General features: G+C 31.3%; 1 protein-coding gene across 1 annotated transcript; it reads right to left on the minus strand.

Moving 5' to 3' along the window:
- LOC126883538 (28S ribosomal protein S18a, mitochondrial) lies at positions 1-15,686 on the minus strand. The gene is made up of 3 exons (XM_050649177.1): positions 15,423-15,686; positions 15,110-15,370; positions 1-205 (listed from the first exon to the last, which is right to left on the minus strand). Exons 1-3 carry the CDS (start codon positions 15,517-15,519, stop codon positions 96-98), a joined length of 468 nt encoding a protein of 155 aa, XP_050505134.1. The 5' UTR covers positions 15,520-15,686; the 3' UTR covers positions 1-95.
- Between the last annotated feature and the right edge of the window lie 623 nt (positions 15,687-16,309).

Below are 16,309 nucleotides of genomic sequence, written 5' to 3' on the forward strand. Positions count from 1 at the left end.
TATTTTTAACTTTAATTTTAACTATCGAGGTGTAATAATAAAAGTTACATATATTTTATATTTTTTTATTCTATGAATAACTTAATTACTAAAATTCATCTTATTTTGATGGTGCTCTCATCAAAATATTTATTATATCTTTTCCATCTGTATCTTTTTTTGGGGTCTTTATGGCTATAACCTGGTGTTAAGTTTGGCATCAATCCTGAAAAAAAAACCGATAAAATTATTATATGATATAAAACAATAATAAAACCCAATCAAAATAGTTAATATACAGTGCGCTGGAATAAGTGTTACCCCTCCCTATTAACTTATTTATTTTTAACACATAAGCAAAACGCTCAGACAGGTCGATTTTTAAATTAATCATAGTATATTATAGCATCAATGTTTCGAACTTTACGCGTTCCATCTTCAGGTGACAGGCACAACTTTGGTTTTTTAAAATGGGAAAGTACGTCGTGTGACACCTTTTTTAAAAGCTTTTAAAATACTGATTACAAAAATGTATAACACTTTAATCCTTTTTGAGAGAGTAGGCGCAAAACTTAGGTTGAATTATTTTTAAATACATTCATTTTTTTTTCGAATCCTGAGAAAACTAATCAAGTATTTTTGAAAAATTTAAACGCAGAATGAAAGACTGAATTCTCACAATAAAACACTGGAAAACGTTTGTTTTCTATACTTCCACAAAATTTATTACAACTATGTTATTACTACAGCTGTTTCGGCAAAGTGCCTTTCTCAAGTGATATATTTTACAATGTGTTTGCCTTTTTAAGTCTTTAACTGAAGCGGTTGAGGAGTGGGGAGATGTTTGTCTTAAGTTGGTCATTCAGAATTATATCTGTATTTTTCAATTTATTAATTTCCATTGATTCTAAAAGTGATAGCTTAAGGCCTTTATTTTGAATATGTAGAATTTGAAACTCTTCATTGAAAGAATGATTATGATCTAGAAGGTGAAGTGCGTATGTAGAAGTGTCTGTTTTTCTATTGTTGAAAGCCCTTTTGTGTTCTGCTATCCGTTTGTCAAAAGTTCTGCCATTTTGACCGATGTAAGTTTTCGGACAGTCACCACAAGTTAGTTTGTACACACCACTCTGTAGTTGCTTTCTCTTTCGGCTTTTATTGTTTTTAATATGTTTGTTGTTAGTTCTGAAAGCTGGTGTTATTCCTTTCTTTTTTATGTATCTGGCTATTTTTGTTGTTATTTTGCCAGTATATGTGAGAGAGCAGAAGGTACTGGGTTCTTTCTGTGGTGGTGGATACACTAATTTCAAGGCTTTCTTATGGAGTTTTTGGTTTAAAATGTTGTTAACTGTTTGTTCGTTATAGCGTTATAGTACAAACTAACTTGTGGTGACTGTCCGAAAACTTACATCGGTCAAACTGGCAGAACTTTTGACAAACGGATAGCAGAACACAAAAGGGCTTTCAACAATAGAAAAACAGACACTTCTACATACGCACTTCACCTTCTAGATCATAATCATTCTTTCAATGAAGAGTTTCAAATTCTACATATTCAAAATAAAGGCCTTAAGCTATCACTTTTAGAATCAATGGAAATTAATAAATTGAAAAATACAGATATAATTCTGAATGACCAACTTGAGACAAACATCTCCCCACTCCTCAACCTCTTCAGTTAAAGACTTAAAAAGGCAAACACATTGTAAAATATATCACTTGAGAAAGGCACTTTGCCGAAACAGCTGTAGTAATAACATAGTTGTAATAAATTTTGTGGAAGTATAGAAAACAAACGTTTTTCAGTGTTTTATTGTGAGATAAAATGAACTTCCATCAAGTAACGGTCGAATCCATCAATTATTTAAAGACTGAATTATTACCGAGGGCTGAAAGTGCTTTAGAATAAACAAAAAGTTTCTTTTGAATGATATATTTGAAATTAAAAATAACACTCAATTTTCTCTTTTTTATTCATCTCTGTAACTTATTAAAATAAACATAATAGAAGTTGTCAGGGACTCTTAATCCTCGGTAATAATGTAATGTTTCATTCTGCGTTTAAATTTTTCAAAAATACTTATTAGCTTTCTCAGGATTCGAAAAAAATGAATACATTTAAAAATAATTCCCCCGAAATTTTGCGCCTACTCTCTCAAAAAGGATTAAAGTGTTATATATTTGTGTAATCAGTATTTCAAAAGCTTTTAAAGGAGGTGTGACACGATGTACTTTCCTATTTAAAAAAAGCAAAGTTATGCCTGTCACCTGAAGATGGAACAAGTAAAGGTCGAAACATTGATGCTATAATATACTAGAATTAATTTAAAAATCGACCTGTCCGAGCGTTTTGCTTATGTGTTAAAAATAAATAAGTCCAGCGCACTGTACTTTATTTATAATAAAACAAGTACATATGTACCTACCTACTTTATTTCACAATTTAAAAGACAGAAATAATTTTCGTCAATATTATAGCTAAATTGTGTTTTGTTGCAAAGACTGCACTTTTTATTTAATTCCTATTTGTCATTAAAGATATAAATACATAATATAGGTATGTAAATATGGCTTTCGTTCACCTGTATGGCTATATCAATACAGTTCGATTTTCTGAAAAAATGGATTTTCTGAACACCCATGTCACCCATTTAGTTCAGATAATTGACCAGCATACGACCAATAGCAACATATGGCGTACAAACATGGATTATGTCAGAAAAGAAAATAAAGCTTATTAATCCTTTTGAGATAAATATTAAGGAGGATGTTGGGACCGTGCAAGTTCGGAAAAGCGACACCTGGTTTCATAGCTCGGCAACATTGTTCGCACTTTTAAGTATATTGGCCAATCATATTGGTCCTGGTTACTGGACAATTGACAAGGCCATAGCCCAAAAAATTATAAGAAGAAAAAGTAATTTTAAGGTTATGTTATTAAAAGGTAAACAACATAGAGGTATATATTAACATAGAGGGAGCCTACCTTCCGCGCTTCCTGACGACAAGATCTCATGGACTGGTTTGCTGCATCTCTTTCTAACACATTGTATCGAAAATCTATTATGACATTCAGTGTGAATATAGGCGCGTAAGAGGAGGACAACTGTAGCAGCTTTACTATGCGTAAGAGTGAAACAGCACTCATCCAAATAAAAAAGATGGTGTCGTCTTGTATGTAGTAAATAAAATTAATTATCAAAATGCACTATTACAAGCAAAATACAATTAATTAAATTTACTTTTATATAATAATTGCATATCATATCAATATTGTGGAGCAACATATAATTTCTCTTCTTCATTGACAGTAGATATGCAATATACGTCAATTTGACAATTTCAATTGACAATGAATTATTTAAGAAAGTTGCAAGATTTCTCCGCTATTCGCGCACAATCGTTTCTCGTATCCCCTCCAAGTACTTGCACATGGCGAAGAGGGGCTCATTTGGGACAATAGTATACAGTGATGAGCGCGCTAGTAACCGGAAAAATAGCGCAAAAGATGAAAAACATAATACATTGCGAAACAAAAAGAGATTAAACTAGTGGAGATGGAAATCATCGTTTTTTTTTGCTTGAACAATGGCTTTGGCAGGGAAATGATCGTTATAAACGTATAAATTAACAATACATTACATAGTTTCCCAGCTTTAGGGCCAATTTCTCATATCGAGTTCAACTCCAGTTTAACCTGAACTTTTAGTGAACGTCAGTTTAAAGTCAAAATCGTCTTTCTCAATTCACATTCAACCGATGGCAGTTTAAACTACGTTCAACTTGAACGCTGGAATTCGGCCGTTCAAAGATTTCAGAACCCAGTTCAGATGATTTCATGGATTACGCATGCGTTGTATTAACACGAAACGCTGTCATAATATAAATATATCCTATTTTATTATATTAAGCCTAACGATAAACGATAACTTTTTTTTTTGTTTTTATTACATTTATTTATAATATTATTAAAATGACTATTTGACTATAAATCAGTGGCGGCCGGTGAGGTAGTGCCATAGAGCCATGGCACTACCTTATTTTTATGCAGAACATATTTTTTTTTATCTGTACACCGTTTTAATGCCCGTTCATTTTTTTGTGCGGATTTCTTTTCTCTTTATAAATTATATAAAATCTGGCAACTGTGCAGTGTAGTACAGCCCTCGCCACTCAGCGGACGGGATGATCGCATCGTGCCAAAAGCTTAGATGGCTCGGCCGAAAAGAGAAAGATTTTACGGGCATTCTATGTAAGTGACAGAGATAGAGCAATATTGCACTTTTAATACACGTTTAAATGAGACTATTCGTGCCTGGCTCGACAAGGAAGATCTAATATATTTTAATATGCTCATCATAGTGAATAGTGGATCGTAGATCCAAAAATATTCTCGTACAGGATAGTACATTATATTTTCGAGTTTTTTTACGCGCTCGCTCGCTCGTTTTTGTATTTATAATTATTACATTTTTAATGATTAAACTTTTTATTATAAACTATTACATTTTTAAGTAATTTAAAATTTTTTAATTTTTAATAAAACCCGAGTTAAATTCAGCTTATCGTGATAGTCTAATTAAACACAATGAACAAGAAGTGGATAAAGAATTGATATGTTTTGAATAAAATTAAAAATTATATCTATATGATTTTGTGGAGCTTTCGAGTTAGTTTTGATAAATCACGACGAAAAGGAAAATTCAGAAAATAGAGGCATCTTTATGGAACTGTTCAATGTTAGCCAAATTAGACAACGACTTAGGTTCATATTCAAAGTTCCAAATCTTTAAAAGCATGTACACCTGGTTCCAAAAAAAACTGATACGACTCTTGAAGCGTATTTTGTAGAAAATAGAGCAGTGTATTTTGAAAGATAAATACCTACTTAATATTTACATTCTGTCAATGTCACTGCCAAATCTTAAAATTTGTCAGATAGCTTATTCTGTTCCACGGTTATTAGACTTTATTATTAATCTTTATTATTAATACTTCTCCGCAACTGAGGGTATCTTATCAACTGTATTGTTTTTAAACAATAGATGATAAAATAAAAATATTGACAGTTCAAAAATGTGAACATTATTACATTGTGTGTGGCCTAAGTTTGGGCTGAAAACTGAAATGTATTACATTTTTACAAAATTTTGGATTATGTTTAATTACGTAGACCAATTTTAACAGTTGTTTTCAATACAGATTTCAATCCTCTACAAATAGTTTCTAATGTCTTTTGATGTCAAATAATTAGGGAAGCTGGAATTTAACAGTTTAGAATTTTACATTGAGTTAAGGCAACATTGTGACGCATGTCAAAATTCTCAATGTATTTTAATTCTATTCATTTTTTTCGAATCCTGAGAAAACTAATAAATATTTTTGAAAAATTTAAACTCAGAATGAAAGACTACATTATTACCGTGGGCTGAAAGTCCCTGAAAACTTCTATATTTATTTTAATAAATTACAGGGCTGAATTTAATACTAATTTGTTTTGTTGTATAATCCACGTTTACAATAATTATGTGATCTATTTGATGTAAAAACTATCATTTATATACTCTTTATAAAATACAGGAATTCAAAATAATATAAACATTTAGACCTTAATAATTAGTACAATTTATGAATTAACATAATATGTAATCAGTTGTTTGTTGTTTGTTTATTTTATTATTTGTCTGTCATAATAAATATAATGTCAGATCAATCAAATACACTGCTCAACATGATCAAATCTTACTAAGAGTCGTATCAGTTTTTTAGGAACCGGCTGTACCTCAAAACAACACAAAATGAACTCCTTCAGTGCATCTTAGATGTTTATCACGAGGAAATAAGGAAAGAAAGAAAATTATCTTTGTGTTGCAGTGATTGCCGAAGAAACGACAGACGTCGCGTCGCTGGTGAATTTCAGTTAGTTATAGTTTTCCGATATTTGTGTAGAGGGCGATAAGTTGAGAGATTTTGGAGATTTTACTTGTTGGACGGACATGATGTCAAATCAATCACTGAATGCATTTTAAATTTCTTGACACCCCAGAAATGGTATATACCTCCATAATGTAAAAGTATCCGCACTTATTTTTTTAAATTTCTATTTTATACCTTTTTTGACAATATCGTGAACCCGTCACTAAAAATTTAGGCAGCTGCCCGAATTCTGGCACTACCTACTTAAAGTGATGCGAGCCGCCACTGCTATAAATACTTAAATTTGAAAATGTTTATACAACTTAAATTTAACTTTATTCAAAAACAGCATAAAAAAAGGTAGTACAAAATGGCGATAGTTTTTTACCTTTTGCCATCTATTGGCATTTCTCGAAAGTTGTAGAACGTGCACTGACAATGAGAAATGCATTCCAGACAAAACCGAAGTTCACCGGTGAACCTCAGTGAACTGAACCATAGATTAAGGCAGGTAAGAGAAATCGACCCTTAGATGTATCAGAGGAGTATGACAACTGTCACTGTGACAGTAGAATTTTATAAAATACTCCTGTCACAGACGTCTAAAGGTGGGAAACTATGTAATGTAATGTTAATTTATACGTTTATAACGATCATTTCCACCTCTACTAGTTTCGTCTCTTTTTGTTTCGCAATGTATTATGTTTTCCATCTTTTCCAAGGTTCAACCACTAGTTATACCAATGTAAAAGAACCCTTTATAGCAAATTATGCAAAAATACAAAGATTGCATGGGGCAGGTTACCTTATAAGAATGGATAATGACAGAGCAGAAAGCTAGTAGAAAGCTTAGTGTAACTATTGTGGGATGTAGGAAGACCAAGGAAGAGGTGGATAGACAAAGTGATAACGGATGCTAAAGAGATATTGAGAGTGGATAACTAGAGAGCAGCCAGGGACAGACAAACTTGGAGGCAGATGCTGGAAGAGAGAGAAAGAGAGAAACATGTATATAAATACATGTTTCAGTCCAAAAGATTGAGAGCTTATTACCCATTTCAGGGCCACATTTATTACATGATCAGAGAATAAAATATATATTCTAGCTGTTTATAGCATTATCAAATAGTACCTTGCAATTACAAACAATATGTTTAGCTCTTTTCTTTAACACATTGAACACCACGTGAGTTGTATTTAACTCACGCCTTGTTTGGCCCAGGCGCTCAGTGGTTTATGTAAGGTGTAATAAACCTGGTTTATGTAAGGTGTATTTTTAAAAAACAAAATCCAACCATGTACTTTTAAGATTGTTTGGGAATATACATGGTGTTAGTAAATGAGTATGAAAAACTTTAAGGGGTAATTCTGCATGAAAAAATAATGACAGTTTGTTCCGCAAATGCTTCGTTTCCGAGATACGGGGTGTTGAAATTTTTATTTCAAACTGCGAATTTTTTTATTACTCTAAGACCGTTTGAGCTATGGAAATTAAATTTGGTGGGTTTTAACAGGTAGTTATTGCGCATTTTTTGATATACAAATAATAATTTTAGATGTGAACAGAGGTCCTGGTCCTGACAAAATACCTCCTATAGTTTTAAAGAAATGCAGTTTTATTTTGGCAAGACCATTGTGGAAAATTTTTAATTCTTCTATGTATACTGGTTACTTTCCTGATCCTTGGAAATTCAGTTTTTTAACGCCAATACTGTAGCTGGTAATAGATCCGACATTACAAATTACAGACCAATTTCTATACTAAGTACTATTCCTAAGTTATTTGAAAGCTTAGTGACGGACTGTCTCTCGGCATGTTTCAAATTGTTTCCAGTAGATGAGCAATATGGTTTTCAGAAACACATATTGCGTGTTGGTCCTCAGTGTTTCTAATAAAAGGTTAGTCCTTGGTGTTTCTAATAAAAGGTTGGTCCTGCAAGGGTTAAAGGTGACAGAATAAATTTATATTCACCATTGGCGCACGTACGGGTAATGGCCTGAATTTTTTAAAGAAAAAGATAGTATGCCACTGAGATATGTCAAATTAAATTTAATTTTTAATTCCTCGTTCAATTTACGACAAAAAATTGTTCTTGTCTTTTTTCATATGAGGCAGCGTTTTTATGCAAACAAATAAAACATCTTAACATTTACAAAGTCATAGGCGTAACCAGGGGGGGGTTTTGGGGGTTGTAACCCCCCCATTGGGATGTACTTTGAGCTCTATACGCTTAACACCATAGCCCTCAGAGACCTTCCAGTAGTTGTAACCCCCCCCTTTCAGGTAGTTGTAACCCCCCCTTAGGATCATCCTGGTTACGCCTATGTACAAAGTATTTGAAATAAGTTTTTATGCATATGGAATCTACCTCGAATAATTTGTAACCATTAAGATGTTTTATTTTTTTGTATAAAAACGGCACCTCATATGAAAAAAAGACAAAAATGATTTTTTGTCATAAATTGAACGAGGAATTCAAAAATCATTTTTAATTTGACATATCTCAGTGGTGTACTATTTTTTTTTCTTTAAAAATTCAGACCATTACCTGTACGGGTGCCAATGCTGAATATAAAATTATTCTGTCACCCTTAAAGGAGGTAATTTTGAACATTTGTTGTAGCTTTGCACCTAGTTAAAATAGTTTTAGAAATATTTTCTGTTATTGTTCTACTTTGGTATTATTATATTGGAGAGTTCTTGATAATATATTAAGAAATGAAAAATATGCGCAAAGATGTTTTATTTTTTCGCATAAAACGATGCACTATATGAAAAAATACAAGAAAGGTCCTTTTTCATAAATTAAACGGGGAATATAAAAATTTTTATTAATTTGAAATATCTCAGTGGCGTACCATTTTTTTCTTTAAAAAAATTCAGACCATTACCCGTAGGCGTGCCAATAATGAATACAAAATTGGTATTTGTTTGTCAAAAAATGCGCAATAACTACCTCTTAAAACCAACCAAATGTAATTTTCATATCTCAACCGGTCATAGGACAATAAAAAGATTGGCAGTTTGAAATAAAAATTTCAACACCCTGTATCTAGTAAACAAAGCATTTGCGGACATACATTTATAGAGCAAACTGCCATTATTTTTTCATGTAGAATTACCCCTTAAAGTCTGTCATACTTATTTACTAACACCCTGTATAAATCGAAAAAGTGAAAACTCTGTTTAACACTTTAACCACGGAGGCTCACCTTTACCTCTGGCTTGACTGTGCTTTAATTAACCCTGGAAGATCACAGCTATTTTTTTTAAATAAACTACACACATGGGTATCAGATACCCAATGATTTTTTGTGAATAAATAAAAAAAAAAGTAAATATTTTATGATTTCCAGAGACTCTCTAATCACTATTGAATACATAAGAATAATTAAATCAATATTTTTATTTTCTCTCTCTTAATTCAAAATATTTTAATTTAACAACAAAATGGTCTTTCTAACTAAAATATAACACCTTTTGAATATAGAACTCATATTCATTCTTAGCCAGGTATTTCAGTTTCACTTATTTTAGTAACTACATTCATAAGACAGTGTGGCTCTATGCTCCATGCATTATACTTTATAGCAAGCCGAGCATGCACGCTTTGCTTTTTCATCTTTGCCTTTGCAGAAATAACACCTAGTGCTTTACTAAATTTGTGGGATGTTGTGTTGTTAGGTCATTAACTTGAATGCACAGTTGATCGCAAACCTCACACATGGGTGCTACATACCCTAGCCCAGGGATCACCAATTATATTCCCTGTGGGTCCGTTTCAAGAACCTATGCCACATCTGAGGTCCGGATCTAATGCTGTTTGTTTCTGGTTGGTTTTTCTGCAAATATTTGAAAAATAATGCATTTAAATTTTGAATTTAGTACTAGCTTACATTAGGGAGGAGTGGGGGAGAGTGTTTGAAAGTTTTGAAATTTTTCGTATTATTTTAAGTAAGTGACAGTACATACCTTCAAGAATACTCTCTGAAAATTTCTGATTGATTGAAAATTACAGGAAATACAGCATGATAATATCCTTAGCGCCAGCGTGCTTGAGCATAGTGAGAAACGTATAGATAGATAGATATTTATTTATTTATCATAATAGATAATACACAAAACAAAAACATTGCACTCCACACCTGTACAAATTACATAAGAATTGTCAAGACAAGGAGCGCTGTAAAATTATCATAAAGTATTACAAAAATTAAAAACATGAGACTAAACAAATAAAGAAATAAGCATTGTCAAATTAAATTAATCAGAAACATTCAATATATAAATAAAAAAAGAAAAAATAAAATAAAAATAAAAACACTGGAAGAACAACAAACATTGCCAATTGGTTTCTAGGTCTTAGTTTTAATATAATGGATTAATAATCTCTTAAAAATAGTTGCATTATGGCTATTTTTTATGTGATAAGGTATATTATTGAACTGTACAATTCCTTTATGAAACAAGCTTTTTATTGAACTGGACTTGTTGGTTGTTCTAACATAAAAATTTATTGAATTTGCAGCTCTAGTGCTATGCTCATGAACATTTGCTATCGGGACCAACTGACTGTTCAAATACTCAGGCAATAAATGGTTTACCATCTTAAATAAGAATGTCATAGATTGGACATACATAAAATGTTCAACTTTTAACCAATTTAAAGTTTTCAGCATATCTTGAATTCGAGTATATCGATTGCATCTCAATATTACTCGCATAGCCTTATTTTGGAGAATTTGAAGCCTGTCATAATTAGAACATCCTGTATAAATCAATGAACAACAATATAAAAAGTGAGGTAATATTAACGAATTGTTAATTCAGTTTGAAATGTCAAAAATGGTGATACTCTTCGAAAAAAACCTATTTTCTTCCCTATCTTTCTGCAAATGTAATCAACATGTTTACTAAAAGTTAGTTCCCTATCCAATATGAATCCCAAATACGTTATTTCCTGAACCATTTCAATTTTTTCATTATTTAATTTAATGTGAACATCCGAACTTAAGAATTTCCCGAAAAGAGTATTATTACCAATAAACATGTATTTGGATTTTAACTCATTGACTTTCAATTTGTTTAACTTAAATCTTTCAGTTAACAAATGCAATTCACGATTCATCGTGTCCACTACATCAACAAAATCTTCCCCATAAAAATATATTAATGTGTCATCAGCAAAAAGATGAATTTTACATTTGCTTAATACGTTTCCCAAATTATTAATGTATAATATGAAAAGTAGAGGTCCAAGTACACTGCCTTGCGGCACACCAATATCATTTAACTGTGGATTTGACATTTCACTATTTAATTTAGTCCTTTGGTACCTATTTGACAGATAATTTTGCAGCCAATTAAAAACTGTCCCGTTTAATTTCAAAAGAAGTATACGACGATCTATTGTTTCAAATGCTCTTTTGAGATCTATAAAAACTGCGCATATACCGACCCCTGTCGTATCTAAAATACTTTTCATATCTGAGACAACTAACTGTAATGCGGTCTCACGTGAATGAGAATTTCTAAATCCAGACTGGTAATTATACAGGATATTATTTGAAGTAATAAATTTAATCAACTGATTGTACACTACAATTTCTAAAACTTTTTCACAAAATGGGAGCATATTTATTGGACGTAATTGATCAAGTTTATTAGTATTAGGAACTTTTGGAACAGGAACTATAGTTGATATTTTAAATTGCTTGGGCACCAGGCCCTTCTCTAAACTCATATTAATTAAATTTAATAAAGGATAACCTAACAAATGAAATAGATTTTTGATAATATCAAGACCTACTTCATCCGTACTATTTTTTTTATATTGTACTTTGATTATATCATATAGTCGGTTTAGTGATATGCTCTCAAAAGTTTCAAAATTTACATCAGATGAAACAACTGTCTGCAAATTTAAATTAATATCACTATTTTTTTCAAAACTTACAATAATATCTTTAATACTATCAACATAATATTGATTTAATATGTTTGCCAAATTTACACTATATGTTACACCTTCATGTTCAAGACTTTGAAATTGTGATATAGTTTTATTAGTTCCTACTAACTGTTTGAGATGTTTCCACATTTGTTTAGAATTACCCCTATTCCTATCAATATTTGACTCATAAAATCTAATTTTAACTTGTTTTAAAATTCTAACACAGTTATTTCTTTCAATTTTATAGTTATTCCAATCTACGCAATCGTTTGTAAACAAAAATCTTTTATAAGCAAGATTTTTATTCTTAACTGCCAATTTACAAGTGTTGTCAAACCATTTATTACCAAAGTTCTTAACTTCCACAGTTTTAACTGGTGACACTCTATCCAAATCATCTACGATATTACTGATGAAAGTATCAGTAACCTTATCGATGTTTACCGAAGAATATGCCCAATCTTTTTCAATCAACATGTTTACCATATTATCATATATTATTTTAGAACGAATTTGTTTTGTTTCAATGACTTCATTTTTAGTTACTTTATTATTGAGCACATGGACAATACAGTGATCAGATATTATGTAATTTTTTTCTACATGAGCAGTTAACGTATAGTCATTACTTATGACAAGATCAATCATAGATTTTGAATCTTTAAAAATTCTTGTATATTCATTTACAAGTTGCTGCATTCCATTATTTTCTATATATTCTTTCAATTTACTTTTACCCTGACAATTTTTATCATAATGTATGTTGAAATCTCCAGCAATGACTATACTACAACTACTATGTGATTCATAATAATCATCCATCCACTTGAAAAATACATCAATGAATTCACTTATACTACCACTTGGCGATCTATAAATGCCCACTATTCCATAATATGATCCATTAATTACAACATCCAAAGACAAAACCCACAAACTCTTGTCAATAATAAATGTTTTGATATTATTGACTTTTATGTATTCTTTCGTATAAATTAGAACTCCTCCTGTATGACGACTACTAGAATCACAACGTGCCATTACATATTCAGGGATCTGTAGCTCTGAATCTGAAAAATCGCTAGTGATACAAGTTTCCGTCAAACATAAAATGTGTGGGTCATATACCTGAACGTAAAGTTTGATTTCATCGCAATGTTTATAGTAACTTTCAGCATTAATACAAGAAAGAAGAAGATTATCTGTACACTTTTTATTTGTGCGTGTAATATTTGAAGGCGTCTTTGATGGCTAGATATTATACCCTATTCTTTCTTTGGCTTTTAATAACTGTCTTTGATAACTACTACAATTTCTATCAAATACATTATGGTTATAATTAACATGTTTAAGTTTAAGAATTTCATTTGCATATTTACAGTTAACACAAGTAAAATTATCGTTAGTAATTCTGCACTCATCTTTTTTGTGTTGACCTCCACATAATGGACAAACATCCTGTGAAGTACATTTATCTGCAAAATGCCCAAATTTCCAGCACCGAAAACAACAAATAATATTTACGTGTTCAAAAAATCTGTAGCTATTCCATCCTATATGTATTTTTTCCCTTTCATTAATTAGATAATTAAATATATCTGCTGAAATTTCCACTATTACATTAAGTGCATTACGGTTATTAGTTTTCGATTTATATTTACGTAATATTTTAATGTAAGTTTCTATACCGTCAATCAAATTTTGTTTTTTAAAACTATCAACAAAGCTGTCAATATCTTCAATGTCTTTTTCGTGGACATTTATGATCTTGATCTTAGGTTTAGATATACTTGCAATTTTTATCTCATAATCTGCTCCAAGAACTTTTTCAGCATTAATTTTCAAATTATCCAAAGACTCCTTATTATTACAGTGAATTGCAATCGACCCTTTAGCACAAGATTTAACATTTTCAACCGACACATTTATATCAACTGGACTAAATTTTTGTGCTAATACAGTTTTTGTTGTTAAACAAGTTTGATTTTGATTTTTTGGTTTTATAATAAGTGGTTCGGTTTTTTCGTTTTTACAACATCGCTCCATTGACGCTGACTGTTTGTTAGTGTACCATTATTTTCAATAAGATCAATTAACTTACAAATTTTTTCCAATACTTCTTTTGTTTTCTTTTCATTAAGTTGATATTCAGACTCGTTTTTGTTAAGTCTATTTTCAGCTATCGTAAAACAATTGCCACAAAACCACTTTAAATTAACACAATCTTGTTTAATTTTTAGCACTTGATCTTTCACTTTAGCACAATGCAAATGATATGGTTTAATACACAAATCGCAAACGATATACTTAGTATTTACAATAAAATTATCAGCACATTGGACACACGTCTGTATGCCCGGCGCCATCTTTGACTACTTGTGTACTTTGACTACGTGTTCCCCTTATCTTTTGTAAATTATTCCACGATTCACAAACATATTCTGGTGTGCATCACTTTACGATTTTACAGACAAAAAGAGATTGAAAATAAAAGTTGTCAAAACTTTAAACTCGTTATTCTCAATACTGCTTTTTTCAAACACGGTGGACATTGTAAACAAACTACTTGACCGATCCACCTAAAGTTTTGCATAGATTTTTTGTAGACATTTCATGGGTAACGCTGCCGAGATACTTTTTGCGTATTTTTTGTTTAACATTAATAAATATGTTTATTTTCACTGTGACTGTAAAAATGTGCTACTGTTGAATTATACTGAATATGACTATTTGTTTTAAAAATAAAATAATTCTACCACAGTTTCAAAAAAATCACAAAAATGTGATTGAAATGTTGATTTCAAACCAAACACTATATTCTGAATTTAATGGCGGTCCGCAGTCCGCACAAAACTAGTCTACGGTCCGGATGCAGACCGTGGTCCGCTATTTGGTGACCCCTGCCCTAGCCTGTATTCAATAAATTCTCGTGATTGGAAATATTGCTCAAATGAGACTGCAACTACACACCCGTCCTTAGCAGACTAGAGACTGAATTTACATAAAGCAGCATTACCATTGAAATGCAGCTGCGCAAGATACATGCAGAAGTGTCGTGATGGGTATCTCACACCCAAGTGTGAACTTCCAGGGTTAATAGTAACAGCATATTAAGTGTGTCCAGATATGGTCAGATAGACTGTGCAATCATTATTTATTAGTACACATGGTCGTTAAACTTTTAATAAGCTAGACCAAGTATTTGTAACACAGCTTTTGAACCAACAATTCTTCTTTAATTTATGGCTGATATTGATTACCTGATTTTTGAGCCATCGCAACTAATGTTGCAATGCGTTTCTGTGATCTTGAACATAACCCTGTAATCCTTTTTGGCAACATGCACCCATCTGTTCTTACAAATTGACTTAGGATTAAAACGTCTGTATGCTTTATGTCTAATCCAGAAGCACAAACTGAACAGGCAGTTGGATGATCATTTTTCAGTAAATACGATTCTCTTCCAGAAGGTACATGCTTTGCAGAGATAATTAATTCCTTATCATTCTGAATTTCTTGTACTAAAAAACAAGGTAATTAAAAATCCAAACATTTACAGCACTGAAAACTTACTTTCTTTTAACCTTAGAGCAGGAAATATACTAAAGTTTTTTATGTTACTATTAAGATCTAGTCGAATATTTTTTATCTGCTTTAATAATAAATTCATCTTGTCATTAATAATTACTGAACCTGTACTGAAATTAAGGATTGAAATTACGAATAATTCGTAATTTCATTAATTATTAATATTTGAGTTTGAGCGTTTGGAGGTTAGTTATAAGTTTTAGGTTAAGTTTTAAGTTTACTCGATTCTAGATCCTGACCCGAATATTAGCGGCGTGTAATTTGTGTTGCCTATATAAACTTAAATCGCGAAACGGGACTGTTTATTATCGGTGGCATATTATGTAGTTCACTATTCCTGCCTTTTTTACTTTTTCCGCAATAAAACTAGCATTGGTTTCAAGCTCTATTTTATTCTTCCAAGAAATAAAGTCATCATGGTTGGAAAACTCTATTGTATCGTATTGCATAGGAATGCTATGAGAAGTTTCATAATGTTTAATAATCCTTTTTAAAAGTTGCATGATAATTACACAGAGAACATTTATGTTGAAATGTTTTAGATTCTGCAGAAACTGATACATTTGTGTGCACTTTTTTGAAATAAAAGTTTAAACTTGACTTATATCTAAATTGTTTATCACAATGTGTGCACTTGCACATATAGACGTTGCCTTTAAGTAGTGGCAATTGCATCCAATTTGTCGGGATGTCTTTTTAAACATGTCTTTTTACATGTCTTTTTAAATCATGTTCACTTTTCCGCATTCCACGCACTTATTAATTCTTTCCACACCGAACATTTTCGTTGTCAAGAAAATGAAATACCTACTCAAAAGCAAACACAAACACAGGACTGTGAACAGTAGAAATGATTGAATAGGAAAATTGAT

Source organism: Diabrotica virgifera, chromosome 4 (assembly GCF_917563875.1).
Source record: "Diabrotica virgifera virgifera chromosome 4, PGI_DIABVI_V3a".
In the NCBI taxonomy this organism is placed as follows: Eukaryota; Metazoa; Arthropoda; class Insecta; order Coleoptera; family Chrysomelidae; genus Diabrotica; species Diabrotica virgifera.

Bases quoted from the DNA above. Each gene is read 5' to 3' on its own strand.
- LOC126883538 (XM_050649177.1), bottom strand. From the start codon at position 15,519: ATGAATTTATTATTAAAGCAGATAAAAAATATTCGACTAGATCTTAAT. The intron at 15,371-15,422 runs GTAAGTTTTCAG...CTTGTTTTTTAG, and splicing joins TGCTCTAAGGTTAAAAGAAA to TACAAGAAATTCAGAATGAT. The intron at 206-15,109 runs GTAATCAATATC...TTTTTTTTTCAG, and splicing joins TGCGATGGCTCAAAAATCAG to GATTGATGCCAAACTTAACA.